Source organism: Mustela nivalis (genome assembly GCF_964662115.1).
Source record: "Mustela nivalis genome assembly, chromosome: 14".
Taxonomy (NCBI): domain Eukaryota; kingdom Metazoa; phylum Chordata; class Mammalia; order Carnivora; family Mustelidae; genus Mustela; species Mustela nivalis.
Genome location: NC_139033.1, coordinates 73,862,336 through 73,876,468, shown reverse-complemented (window position 1 = coordinate 73,876,468; position 14,133 = coordinate 73,862,336). Strand labels below are relative to the sequence as shown.

The following is a 14,133-nucleotide window of genomic DNA, read 5'->3' as shown; positions in this document are numbered from 1 at the left end:
ATATATCCACTAAATTTGATATCTGACCCTACCTGAATCATTGTGGAGGGGGGAAAGTGTTATAAAATGCCTTGTTGGATAAATTGGAAACACTGGAATATGAATTGAAGATTAGTTAAATGTTATGTTTCCAGAAGTTGATAACTGAATTGTTGTTATATAAGAGAATGTTCTCATTCTCAAGGGAACTACACTGCCTGCTCTTAAGGGAAAATCATTTAGTATTTAAGGGTAAAGGGCCTTCAAATGATTCAGAAACAGTCATATATACATGTGGGTGTATATGCGTATATTTATATCAGTGTACAGGCACAGATACGAGAGAGAGAGAGAGAGAGAACACAAATGGTAAGACAAATGAGGTTTCTACTGTTGTTAACAATAAAGGAGTCCAGGCAAAGGCTATACATGTTTTTTGTATTATTTTGTTCTTGCAGCTTCTCTTTTAAGTTTGACATTACATTCAAATGAAGAGATTTATTTTTCAAAGGAATAAAAATAAACATTAATGCGTTAACCGGTAATAAAGAGTAATAAAATTAGTGATTAAAAAGCAGCTCTTGTTCTAATAAAACTAGATTTTAATCATTTTCTATTAGCATTCTTATAACTTACTTCAATTAAGAGTAAATTGACTAGTAATGCTGAATCTGCTCAAAACTGCTCAAAAGTAATGATAATTTGCTAGGCTGTGGGAAACAAGGCTAGTATTAAAATAATATGAATGGGAACACATTAGAAAGTTTATTACAAAGTAGATTCCATTTATAGTAGCAGTAAATATTAAAAGGTACAGAAATAAACATAAGAAAGCATTTTTGACGCTTTTTTGAAAATTTTAATAACCAATGATGTTGATTCAAAATTTTAAAAACATCTTGGACAAACAAAATTATTAAGTTAAATGGAGAGGTAACAAGTTCCTGAATTAGAAAATGGAATATGATAAAGGTTGCTCTCCATATAGAGTCATAAGCAAATAAGTCAATGTGATATAGGAAAATATACCAATGAACAGAATAGAAGGGCCATAAGTAGACTCACATATGTGTAGAAATATGATATAACAGAGATAATTTTGCTGATAATGGAAGTATGGACAACACAAAAAATTTTGTTGAATAGTCTTTTCCGTATTAAAAAAATAGATCCTACCTCACACCATAGAACAAAATTAATTTCAGTTGCATTGTAGATTAAAATATGAAGAACAGAAGTTTTAAAAGAATGCTAGGGGAATGTCCATGTAACTTCAGGGTTGTGAGGGGTTTCATAATTATGTGCACATAATGGATGTGCACACTGAACAGGAAGTAATTGACGTATTTTACTACATTAAAATAAAAAAATTCTCTACAACAAAGTCAGAAAGAGCCAACTCACATACTGGGAATAGGTAATCATTACAATTAATAAAGGATTGTTTCCAGAGTACAGGAAGAGCTTCTTCAAACCACTAAGGAAAAATGGGCAAAAGGAATAAATGGGGAGTTCACATGACATGTAGTTTCCATATAAACTGTTTCCTAAGTAATGATAAAATGATCAAAATGATCAAACCATCTTTGAGGCCCAAACATAGAAAAGCAGCCATCGATCTTTAGGTGTATCACTGAGCCTCCAAGCCCATACTGTGAGTTCTTGATTGCATGCATAGCAACACCAAGTGTGTTTTAATATCACATTGTAAAGGTATTTCAGTAGCTAATGTTATATCATGAAATTTCATAGGACCAATCCTTTCCGGAGCATGAAAATGGTTTTCAGGTTGGAATGAGATTAGAAGGCATTGACCCTCGACATCCATCTGTATTCTGTGTGCTTTCTGTAGCTGAGGTAAGAGATGGTGTTATTGTCTTGGGCTGAGTGCACAGTGACAGAAGAGAATTTTCTAGAGAATAATGAATTTGAGTGCTTTTCATTATAAACAAGTTCTACTACATCACAGATGTATTTTAATCAGTGATGGGTAAAATATGTTTCTTAATGAATTTTTTTCCTTCTGTGAAGATTAATCTTTTAATAAGTCCCTCATCACTAGCAGTTACCCTTGATTAAGTTGGTAAATAGTTTTCATTTGAGGTTGATAACAATCAGTGAATCCTACAGTGTTACTTTTGTCTGTTAAAAGAGACATAATTATTCAAGTTTTAGCTGAACTGATGAGAAATGTGTATGAAAGATATCCAAGCACATGAAATATCTATTTATATAAATGTAAGCATTTTATGAAAATTACTTAGAATGAAGAGCCATTGATGAAAGTAAATGGCTTATAAAATGTAATATTTACTAAACATTTTATATTATTAAAATGATGGAAGACCTCTATATTTTTAATTACCTCATATAAAAAAACCCTATTCACTTAATTTACTGATTGATTATAGCTATTAAACTTGTATAGCATGTTTTAAGGATGTATTCTACACTGTTTTATTTATTTCCTTAATTGAGTACACTGGATTTATGTGTTAGAGTTGAAATGAAGACATACCCATTTTGGTTTTGCTCTGTACTTTAGCTTGCATACTGTCATGGGACAGTGGGAGATGGGGTTTCCAAGAGCAATATTTGAGAGGTGTTGAATGAACAATCAATTGATGGAGGTGTAAACACCTCAGATTTCTAGACTGAGTAAAAGGATAATTTTTTTTTACAGAAAAAATTCTGGATACTTGAAAGATCGTGTCTGTCAGCATTTTGTTTTATTCAGATGTCATCTCTAAATTTGCCTTTTAATACAAGCACATTTGGATGGAAGTGTTGGTTTATATTATGTTGATAGCACTGACAGAATATGTGAATATTTTTGTTAATTTTGTGTACCCTTCAAATGCGTGACACTTAATGAAGGATTGCAAACATTCCATTTTACAGGTGTGTGGTTACCGCCTCAGACTTCACTTTGATGGTTATTTAAGCTGCTATGATTTTTGGACCAATGCCGGTTCCCCTGACATTCATCCAGTAGGGTGGTGTGAGAAGACCAAACATGAATTGCACATCCCTAAGGGTAGGCCGGGATGGAAAGAGAGTTGGTTTTATTTTAACAACATTTCATGAAATACTAATGAGAGCCTGGTGTGAATTGATTTTCAAAATGAAAGTTTAATCCCCCCCAAGCAGTAAGACTACAAGGATACCATTTTTAGAAATGAATAAATGTCTTTAAAAGAAAAGCAACGGGGGCGTCTAGGTGGCTCAGTCAGTTAAGCATGTTCCGAGGGTCCCGGGATTGAGTGTTGATCAGGCTCCCTATTCAGTGAAGAACCTGCTTTTCTCTCTGCTCTCTGCTCATGCTCTCTCTTGCTATCTCTGTCTCTGTCTCTCTCTCAAATCAATAAAATCTTAAAAAAAAAAAAATAAAAGCATCAATGACTGCTTAGGTCAAATATGCTGATCAGGTACCTATGGCAGAAATAAAATCTTATGACTTAATATAAAGTTTATTAAACCTGAGATGGAATAAAGAAACTTATTTTACATCATGCTTGAAATGAACTGTTTCACTTAGTCGCTGATACCGTATGGTGAGGAAACTCAATTCACTGTTTATCATTTGTTTCAAACCATGGAAAAGACATAATTACGAAAGAGAGGAGGATTTCACGGTCTACTTCCTTTTTTTTTTTAAAGATTTATTTATTTATTTATTTGACAGAGAAATCACAAGTAGGCAGAAGTAGGCAGAGAGGCAGGCAGATAGAGAGGGAGAAGCAGGCAGAAAGCCTGATATGGGGCTCGATTCCAGGACCCTGGGATCATGACCTGAGCCGAAGGCAGAGGCTTAACCCACTGAGCCACCCAGGCGCCCCTGTCTACTTCCTTGAATCAAAATCTCATCTCTGTCTCTTGTTATGTGTGAGAGGAACCTGGGCCTGGCAGATGTGACTGAAGCCTTTTTTATTTGCTGTGTGCTGGTGAGGTGAAGACTTGATCTGTTGAGACACTCGTGGGCCTGTTTCCTTGCACAGCAGACTTCTGTGTACCGGCTTCTGCTCAGATGCCAGAGTACTGGATGACAGTGGCACTTCTGGAGTTTGTGTACAGCCATTTTACTGCCCAACTCAGAGTGGCTTTTGGGGATCCACGCCTGAGACTGAAGGCAGAATCCCTAAGATTGCTGGATTTCATGAAAGCTGGTCATGGGCTCATTTTCAGTAGGTTTTTATGGAGCCCTTGCTGTGTGCTGGCACTGGGGATAGAGTCATGAATAAAATAAACCATCTCTGTCTTCGTGGGGCTTTCGTTCCGGGGTCGGGGGCAAAGAGTCTTAGACGAAGGTGAGGTAGGGTGGCAAGCAGTGACAGGGTTGGGGGATGGGACAGACTGCATGCTGAAGAAGGGCATGAAAACGTGATGTCCCACAGACAGGTGGATGAATGAGGGAAGTCAGTGAGGCCCCCCTTGAGAGGGCTGCCGGAGAGAGTAAATGCCCTGGGGCTAGAGTCTGCCACCACCAGGTTGAGGAATCCCAAGGAGGTGAATTTGGCTGGAGCACAGAAGCAAGGGCAAGGTGTGGGAGATGAAGTTAGAGGTGTAGCGCTGTGCAAGGAGCCTGACTTTTGTTCTGTGTAACATTCAACCAGAAACAGTTTATTGAGCCCCTCTTATTTGTGCCAACCCTGTGGGAGTCACTTTAGGGCGCACAGAGGGGAGGATCAGTACAAAAGGCAAAACCCACAAAGATAAGCAGCAGAAAGCTGTTGCTGCCAAATGGTGTTTGAAATGTGAGGGGGTTTCTATAATGTCCCCAAGTGCCTGGAACGCTGGATTGTTGCATCATCAGGACCTCTGATGTTCTCAGTGACATGGCTTCTGCAGGAGTGACCATGAGTTCAAGAACTTTTGTCTCTTCCCTCTGCCCATTTTGGAAAGCCTCACTAAGAGATGAGACTCCCATCAGGCCATCAGCAGACCAATTCTTTATCTTAATGAATTTAAACAATTTGTAAGGGCATGATATGCATGATGGGAAATCACGTCAACAGTTTTGAATTTCATACGTTAAAAGACATTGAAACAATTTAGAGATTTTAATTTAAATCATTTGTGGTCTACCACAGGACTTTGAATTTATAACAGAAGACTGAAGAAGGCTAATATATTGAATATGCACATGGTTATATCCTGTGGGTATTTTGAATAATCCATACTTTTTTTAGGTTATAGAAAAGATAAATTTGTTTGGATGGATTACTTGAAGGCCTGCAAATTGCAAAATGCTCCCAAGAAATTATTCAGAAACAGAAGTTCTGTAAGTATTTTCTTCCTCAGTATAAATCTGATTTCTACTTGAGCTTAAATTTCTTAAAATTCACTATATATTCTGTTGTATTTTTTCAGAATCCTTAGCTTCATATGACTTTTCTCACTTAATTTGTCCGTTTCCTATAGGTGTATCCCACCCCACCTTTAAATGTACACTTAAATACTTTATTTAGATGCAGAGAGTTGAAGACTTTATATTTAAATCCTACTAAAATGTAAAATGCCTTTTGGAATGGTTTTTCCTTCTTGATTCTAGTGAGTTATTCGTTTGAACTTAGTTTGGTGTTTTGAGACCAGTAGATACCACAGGTAGACTTTGAATAAACCCAGCCTAGTTGGATTTCTGTGTAATGAGAATGAGGGTGACATTTTCTACAGATTCAAGGGACGTATGAAGATATGAAGATTTGGGTGGAGCACATTTGTTATGCTATCTGTGTCCCCAGTTACCTGTCAGCTCTTCAGGAGAGAATGAGAATAAGGTGCAGCCCCTGCCTCCTCTGGGCCTGTCAGCCTGTCCCCCCCCACCCCCCTGCAGTGAGGCCACCTACCTGGGAAGGGGGCAGGGAACCCTAGGGTTGCTCTGCCACCTACTGGCTGTGTTTATCCCTTTGTAGGACACTCACCCTGATCTTGAAATCGATGTTATATAACTGCTCTGTGTGTTTCATAGAATTTTATCAACAAAAGAGAGTAATAGAAACGGGGAATTGCTTTTAAAGATGTAATGCGCTAAAGGAAAACAAAAAGCAGGGCTCAGTATAGACCGTAAAGAGGTAGGAAAAAACCATTTTCTAGTCCCCAGATCCCAGGACTGGCTAATTACACTGGTATAAAAAAATGGGGTTTTGTTATTGTAATGTTACTTTAAATCATAGTCCTTACTGTTTTTTTACTATGAAAAAATGTGTATAGATACTAAAAAAAGCATTTGGATTTCTTTCAAGTATAGATTTATTTATGGATTCATGCATGTGTTTCTTAAATATCCAGAAAGCCACTGTTTTCAGATTTCATCAAAGTAAATGATAATTTTGGTGCTAAAGAGCCTATCTTTACTACTTCTCCAAATACTGGTATTTGGAAATTGTTCAAGTCTGTGGGGAGCAGAGAAAATTATTTGATACTCTTGTATCCAGTAAACATCCTATTTTTAAATTAATATAATTTCTTCTAAGAACTGAAAAGGGACAATAATGATGATGAGGGAAATACAACTTAACCTGCACAACAAAAGAGAAAAAGTACAAGGTAAAAGCTAGTTTCCTTGGTTTTTGTTAAGAATGCTAACCTCGTAACAGTTTGTTGGAATATTTGTACTAGCATTTGCTGGCTTCATTCTAGAGGGTAAGTGTTGCCTGTAGACTGTTCTGATGCTAAACATAGACGTTTTGACAGTAGCTTAGTCCTATCTGGTGTCCTGTTTCTTTTTGTGCCTCTCCCCTCTGGTGCTGTGTTAGAATGGGCCAATGCCTAAAGAATTTCAGGTTGGAATGAAGCTGGAGGCCGTCGACAGGAAGAACCCTTCCTTGGTGTGTGTGGCAACCATAGCAGATATTGTTGAAGATCGCTTGCTAGTGCATTTTGACAATTGGGATGATAGTTACGATTACTGGTGAGACACCAATGTGCATTTTATTTGTGTGTTCATGTTTGGTGTTAAGAATTTATTTTCCGGTCTTGTCACTGTCCTTGCTGTTCTTAGAGTAATGAACATCAGAATTTAGTGGCCAACTTTTCATGACCTTCTCTTCCACATGAATTGCTGAATTAAAATGCCCGAGAAACTTACCCACTCTATGAGAGGTTACCTAATGAGGCCTCAGCTGAAATAATATGACCAGGTCAGGGCACTTCATTGTGTTGTGTCTAGTTTGTAAGGGAAGCATTTCTATGAAGAGGAAGTGAAGAACTTGGAGCTTTTTTTTTTTTTTTCCTGAAAAATGTTGAACTCAGCCTGTCATATTTTTGAAAGGGAAGATTCACAGGGAGAATGGAGTGAATTATTTGAGATCCTGTGGGGAGCAGAGAAAATGTATGCTACAATACCATTAAACTAACATTGCATGAGTTACAGAAGGCTTTCTGGGTAAAAACCTGAAATATGGAAGAGGGAATGGCAAAAATGATTTTTGTAGCATTTCTTCACAGTCTATCCTGAGAAACCATCAAGTCTCTGCCTAAGGCTATGGCTCTTCATGTGCATGAAGGGGGCCCTATTCTCTTCTTTGAACTAAGAAGCAGAGCATGGATTAATTGTTCTGTGTGTCTCAGAATGGTCTGGGTTCCTTGAAAAGGAGAAGGGAAGAAATTGGAGGCATATGGAGTCTGGTCTGTCCTGTTAAACTTGGGCTGGCCTATTAATATTTTTTCCCTTGCTGCTAGTAGGAAGTGGTGGGAGAGGCTTATTAAAATGTTCACTCTTTGGGGATAACACTGGCAGTTCAGGTTCTAGTCAAAGTCTTTCTTAAAAGTACTTTTAAATTTCAAGAAAGGTAAAAGAGAAGTTTGGTCACTTAGCTTAAAAAATACAGTACTAAAAATTACTTCTAATTTTATTTAGCTATAAAATATTTTTGCTATGTAATTATATATTCCATGGTATCTCTTAGTATCTAGAATGGTCATTACTCTTGGATTATTTCTCTGGCTTTGACCTGTGTAGGATCTGAAATAGAATCCTGTTTTGCAGGTGTGATGTAAATAGCCCTTATGTTCAGCCAGTTGGTTGGTGTCAGGAGAATGGAAGAACTCTGATAGCACCCCAAGGTAAGCGGGCTGGCTGCATTTTCTTTGAAGGCATCTCTGTGTGATGGCGATGACTGTTCTTATTTTCTGTTCATGCAAACCAGATTTTAATAAAAGTGTATGATAAAAATACTGTGCAAGGCTGTTTTGATTACCCTGTAACTCATGTGTCTGAAATCTGCTAGTCTTTCCCATAATGAAAATGGACTGGGTTTATAAAGATGCATTAGGCAACCACTTTAAAAAATGTTGCTGTTCATTCCGGGTTTTGGCACACACATACAAAAAATGTGCTAAAAATTTTTATCTAATGAAATGTGTACCATTGCTGCAGATCATTATTTAAAGCTAATTTTTCCCATGTGTTATCTATCTTTAACTTATGCTAATCCATTAATTGAATCATAATTTTATTATATATTCTTTGGAGTTAAATGAAGAAATGTAGAAATCTAAGGAGTGAGAATTAAGCATGAGTCCTCAGACTTGCCAGACCTCTTTACCAAACCAACTTGATGGTTCAGCTAAACACCACAGTAGGGACTCTTTCTAGTTATTTATATTTTTTTCTCATTGTAGAAATATTAAGTATTTAGAGAGTTTCTATATCAAATTTATGTTTTCTAATATCAGTATTAATTAGGTATAATGGTTGTTTAAGCTTAGCATTTTAAAAGTAAGTATTCTAGGAGAAACTGATTTCTTTCAATTAAAAAAATGTAGAAAATGAGGGCACACTCAGTGAGGGGTCCAACTCCTGGTTTGGGCCTAAGTGGTGGTCTCAAGGTGTTGGGATCAAGCCCTGTGTTGGGCTTTGCACTCAGTGTGGAGTCTGCTAGAGATTCTCTCTCCCTCTCCCCTCTGGCTGCCTCAACATCTGCCCCCTCCTGCTTATGCTTTCTCTCTGTAAAATAAATATATAAAACTTAAAAAAAATGTGGAGTATGTAACATGCCATTCTAGAATGGAGCAGATGTTTAATGTTTTGATTTGAATGATTCTGGAAATTTACTGTGTTTTAATGTTTTTTTTCCCTTGATACAGAAAAATGATTAGGATTTGTCATCGAATTTGTGAGTTCAGTGAAAAAAAATTAAAATTCAAAACAATCAACAAACCAAACCAAACTTAAAACCACAACCTATTTAAACCCTCCAATTAGTCTAGAAGTTTTTATAAAATATATAACATCTTCTTAAATTTGATTTTGATATGCAGATAATTTAGAGTTGTTTGTTCTTTTTTTCAGTAAAACTGGCTAAAGCTAACTTTAGAATAATGTTCTTCAAGATGAGGTGAAATGTTTGTCAGATCTCAGAATATGCGGTTTGAGTTAGTGTGCCTGGAGGTACAGCACACTCTGTTTCCCGTTTTCCTCTGCTGGAATAACTTCTCTGCTACTTGCAGCTTATTCTCACTACATTTCACGGATGTAATCAGTAGTTAAGTTCATCTCCTTGTCTTCTCGTGCTGTGTCAGCCTAGAAATAGTCTGTGCAGAGATTTTAAGAAGTCTATGTCCAGAATCTTTCCATCATTAATATGAACCAAGGAGCGAGGAGGCAAAGCTCCCATACAACAGATAAGGCCAAAGCTTTCAGGTCCTGATTGATGGGTGCAGGAGACTATTTAGTTCATAAAGTCCACAAAGCACCGATGGAACTCAATCCAGATTTATGGTTTTTCCCATACAATTGATTGCATATACAAATGTCATCACCATGCTGAGATTTGAAAAAGAGTTGTAACCAAGGACCAATTTAATGATAGAAAGTCTTCACTTTGGTGTCATATTTTCTTCCCTAGGATGTAGGTTTAAAATTCTGAAGAGATTTCGTCCTGATATACAATGTCTGAATTAAAATCTTCCAGTTAACCCACCTGTAAACCTCATCTACTTGTTAATATCCTTTTTACACATTATGGAGTGTTTTTACACACTAAAATACTGCCCTCCCCCAAGCCCCAATTTGTATAATACTTTGTTTCTCTGCAGTGAATTCTTTATCTACTTTTTTTTCCCTATTGAGATATAATTCACTTATTATAAATTTCACCCTTTTAGTATTTATTTCAGTTGTTTTAGTATATTCACAATGTGGTACAACCATCATCTCTATTTTTTTTTTAAGATTTTATTTATTTATTTGACAGACAGAGATCACAAGCAGGCAGAGAAGTGGGCAGAAAGAGAGGAAGGGAAACAGGCTCCCTGCTGAGCAGAGAGCCAGATGCTGGCTTGATCCCAGGATCCTGGGATCATGACCTGAGCCGAAGGCAGAGGCTTTAACCCACTGAGCCACCCAGGTGCCCCCATCTCTATCTATTGCCAAAGATTGTCATCATTCCCAAAAGAATATCCTCTTTTGCTCAGTCACTCCTCATTCTCTCCTCCCTCTCAGGCCTAGGCAACCACTACTCTATTTTATATCTCTTTGGATTTCACTATTCTGGACTCTTGGCATCACGGAATCATACAGTATATGGCCTATTAGGTCTTGGTTTCTTTCACTTAGTATAATGTTTTCATATTATAGCTTGTCTCAGTAAATCATTCCTTTTGTTTACCAATAATATTTTAGTGTATGGATATGCCACATTTTGCTTATTAATTCATTATTTGATGGGCATTTGGTTTGTTTTCACTTTTTTGACGGTTATAAGCTTTCATGCACAAGTTTTTGAGTGATGTTTTCATTTCTTTTGGCTATAATTCTAGGACTAGAATTGCTAGGTCATAAGGTAATTCTGTGTTTGAGGAATTGGCAAACTATTTTCCAAAGGAGCTGTACAGTATACATTCCCACTGGCAACGGATGAGAATTCCAGTTTCTCCACATCCTCGCCAGCATGTTATTGTCTTCTTGATTATAACCATCCTGGTAGGTGTGAAGTTAGATCTCATTGTGCTTTCAATTTTCATTTATCTAATGACTACTGATGTTGAACAACTTTTCCTGTGGTTACTGGCCATTTATATGTCTTCTTTCAAGAAATACCTGTTCATATTATTTGCCCATTTTTGAGTTAGCTTATTTGTCCTTCTGTTATTGAGTTTTAAGTGTTCTTTGGATATTAGACAAACTGTTGTTCTTTTCACTTTCTGGATGGCTTATTTTTTAAGTACAAAAGTTTTTAATTTCGATGAAGTCCAGTTTATCTGTTTTTTTCTTTTGTTGTACTTTTGATATCTAAGAAAGCACTGCTAGTCCATGGTCACAAGGACTTGTTATAAAAGGCTTTTATTTCCCCAATTGATTGGTCTTGGCAGAGTTATTGAAAAACAGTTGATTATGGACAGAGGAGTTTATTTCCAGATTCTCCATTCTATTCCATTACTTTATATGTCTGTCCTTATGCCAGTACCACACTATCTTGATTACTGTAAATATTGTGAAATTGTGAGTTCTTTAACTCTATTTTATGTTCTTTTTCAAGATTGTTTTGGCTGTTCTGAGTCACTTGCAAATATGTCCTTATGAATTCTAGAATCAGCTTGCTGATTTCTGTCCAAAAAAACCCAATGGGGATTTTGATAGGAATTGATCTCTAGATCAATTTTGAGGGTAGCCATCTCAAAAATATTAAAATTTTCAGTCCATGAGCATGGGACATGCTCATCTTTTCACTTATATGTCTTAATTTTCTTTCAATGATGTCTTACAGTTTTTAGTCTACCAGTCTTGCACTTTTATTACATTTGTCCTATAGTGTTCTATTCTATTTTTTTTTTATTAACATGTAATGTATTATTTGTCCCAGCGGTACAGGTCTGTGAATCATCAGGCTTACACAGTTCACAGCACTCACCATAGCACATACTGTTCTATTCTTTTTTAATTGAAGAGAAATTTACATGACATGTAATTAGCCATTTTAAAGTGTATGATTTAGTGGTAGTGTATTCAGAATGTTATGCCACCACCAGCTCTCTCTAATTTCAAAACCTTTTCATCACCCAATAAAAACATTCTGTACTTATTAAGTAGACACTCTCCACTCCCTGCCTCCCACCCCCTGGTAACCTTTACTCTGCTTTCTGTGGATTTTCATATTCTCAATATATTATACGTGTTATATATAAAAAGAATCCTGTGTCTGACTTCTTTCACTTAGTGTAATGGTTTCAAGTTCATCCAAGTTGTAGCATATATCAGTAGCTCATTCCTTTTTGATTGACTACTTTTCCATTGTACGTTCATATGCTATGATTTGTTTGGCCATATATCTGTTGATGGACATTTGTATGGACATTTGACTTTTTCCTGTATTACTAATACTATTGTGAGCATTCTTATACAGTTTTCTGTGTGGTACTGTCTTCTCTTTGGTGTACACTCAGGAGTTGAATTGCTGGGTCATATGGTAATTCTATGTTTAGCATTTTGAGGAATGGAGAGTTATTTTCTGAAGTACCTGTGCCATTTTACATTCCCACTAGCAACATATGGCAATGATTATTTCTGAACATACATGCCAACTTGTTATTTTCTGTTTTCTTGATTATGAAGTGGTATCTTATTGTGGTTTTGATTATATTTCTCAGGTGACCAGTGATGTAGGTTATGTGGCTATTGGCTATTTGCATATCTTTTAAGAAATAGTTATTCAGATCCTTTGCTTATGTAAATATATTGGGATGTCTTTTTGTTATTTATATATTTTTAAAATATTATGTCCATTTATTATATTATCATTATTATTATTATCTTGAGAATTTTTTAAAGATATATTCATTTATTTGAGAGAAAGAGGGTGCACATGGAGGAGGGTGAGGGGCAAAGGGAAAAGGAGAGAGACTCTCAAGGAGAGAGAGTCTCAAGCAGACTGCAGTTGAGCATGGAGCCTGACATGGAGCCATCCAGAGACCCTGAGATCAGGACTAGAGCTGAAACTGAGACTTCCAATCAACTGTGCCACCTAGTCACCCCCGTGACAGTATTCTGGATATGAAACCCATATTCTATAAATGATTTGCAAATGTTTTCTCCTTTTCTATCAATTGTACTTTCACATTCTTGATAATGTTTTTGGCTATAAAATAGTTTTTAATTTTGATGGTCCAGCTTATCTGTTTTTTCGTTTGTTCCTTGTTCTTTGATATTAAATCTAAGAATCCATTGCCAAATCTGTGGTCATGAGGGTTTACCCCTATGTCTTTTCTATGGATATTATAGTTTTATCTTTTATATTTGAGTTGTTGATCCATACTGATTTAATTTTTGTATATGAAGTGGGGTAGTGGTTCAACTTCATTCTTTTGCATTTGGTTATCCAGTTAGCCAGTACCATTTGTTAAAGAAACTATTTCCCTATCACATGGTATTGGCACCATAGTTGAAAAGCAGTTGGACCTAGATGTTTAGGTTCATTTCTGGGCTCTTCATTCTATTCCATTACCTATCCTTAAGCCAATATTATTATTATTTTTTTTTTTTTAGAAAAATGCAAGTTCACAGAAAAGTTGATAGGAAGGCACAGAGATACTTTTTATACTCCTGCCTTCACACATGCATGGGCAACCTCCAGAATCACCATTGCTCATCACAGTGTATATTTGTTAGAATTAATGAACCCACATTGACACATCATTATCACCTGAAAGTATTTATTTAGGATTCACTTGTGGTATTGTGCATTCTATGGCGAGTTTGGACAAATGCATAATGACTAGCTATCATTTAGGTATCATACAGAATATTTTCATTGCCCTGAAAATCCTCTGTGTTTTACTTAGTCATCTCTCTCTCACCCCCAAACCCTTGGTAACCACTGATCTTTTTACTGTCTTTATTTTTTTGCCTTTTCCAGAATATCATGTAGTTGAGGCCATACTGTAGGTAGCCTTTTCAGACTGGCTTCTTTCACTTCGGAATATGCATTTGATGTTCCTCCATGTCTTTTCAGGATAGCTCACTTCTTTTTAGTGCTGAATAATATTCCATTATCTGGGTATATCTCAGATTATTTATCAATTCATCTACTGAAATTTATCTTGGTTGTTTCGAAGTTTGAGCAATTATGAATAAATCTGCTATACACATCCATGTGCAGATTTTTGTGTGGGCATGTTTTCAGCTCCTTGGATAAATGGAAAAGAATGATATTGCTG

The 14,133-nt window shown here is 36.3% G+C and overlaps 1 protein-coding gene across 1 annotated transcript in view; it reads left to right on the top strand.

The window, feature by feature from the left end:
- The window catches only part of L3MBTL4 (L3MBTL histone methyl-lysine binding protein 4), a 403,808-nt gene that overhangs the window by 161,878 nt on the left and 227,797 nt on the right, over nucleotides 1-14,133 (top strand). The window contains exons 6-10 of the mRNA XM_082699053.1: nucleotides 1,732-1,836; nucleotides 2,881-3,016; nucleotides 5,169-5,260; nucleotides 6,735-6,889; nucleotides 7,967-8,043. Of these exons, the coding sequence (XP_082555179.1) occupies nucleotides 1,732-1,836; nucleotides 2,881-3,016; nucleotides 5,169-5,260; nucleotides 6,735-6,889; nucleotides 7,967-8,043 (565 nt within the window). The remainder of the gene's footprint in view (nucleotides 1-1,731; nucleotides 1,837-2,880; nucleotides 3,017-5,168; nucleotides 5,261-6,734; nucleotides 6,890-7,966; nucleotides 8,044-14,133) is intronic.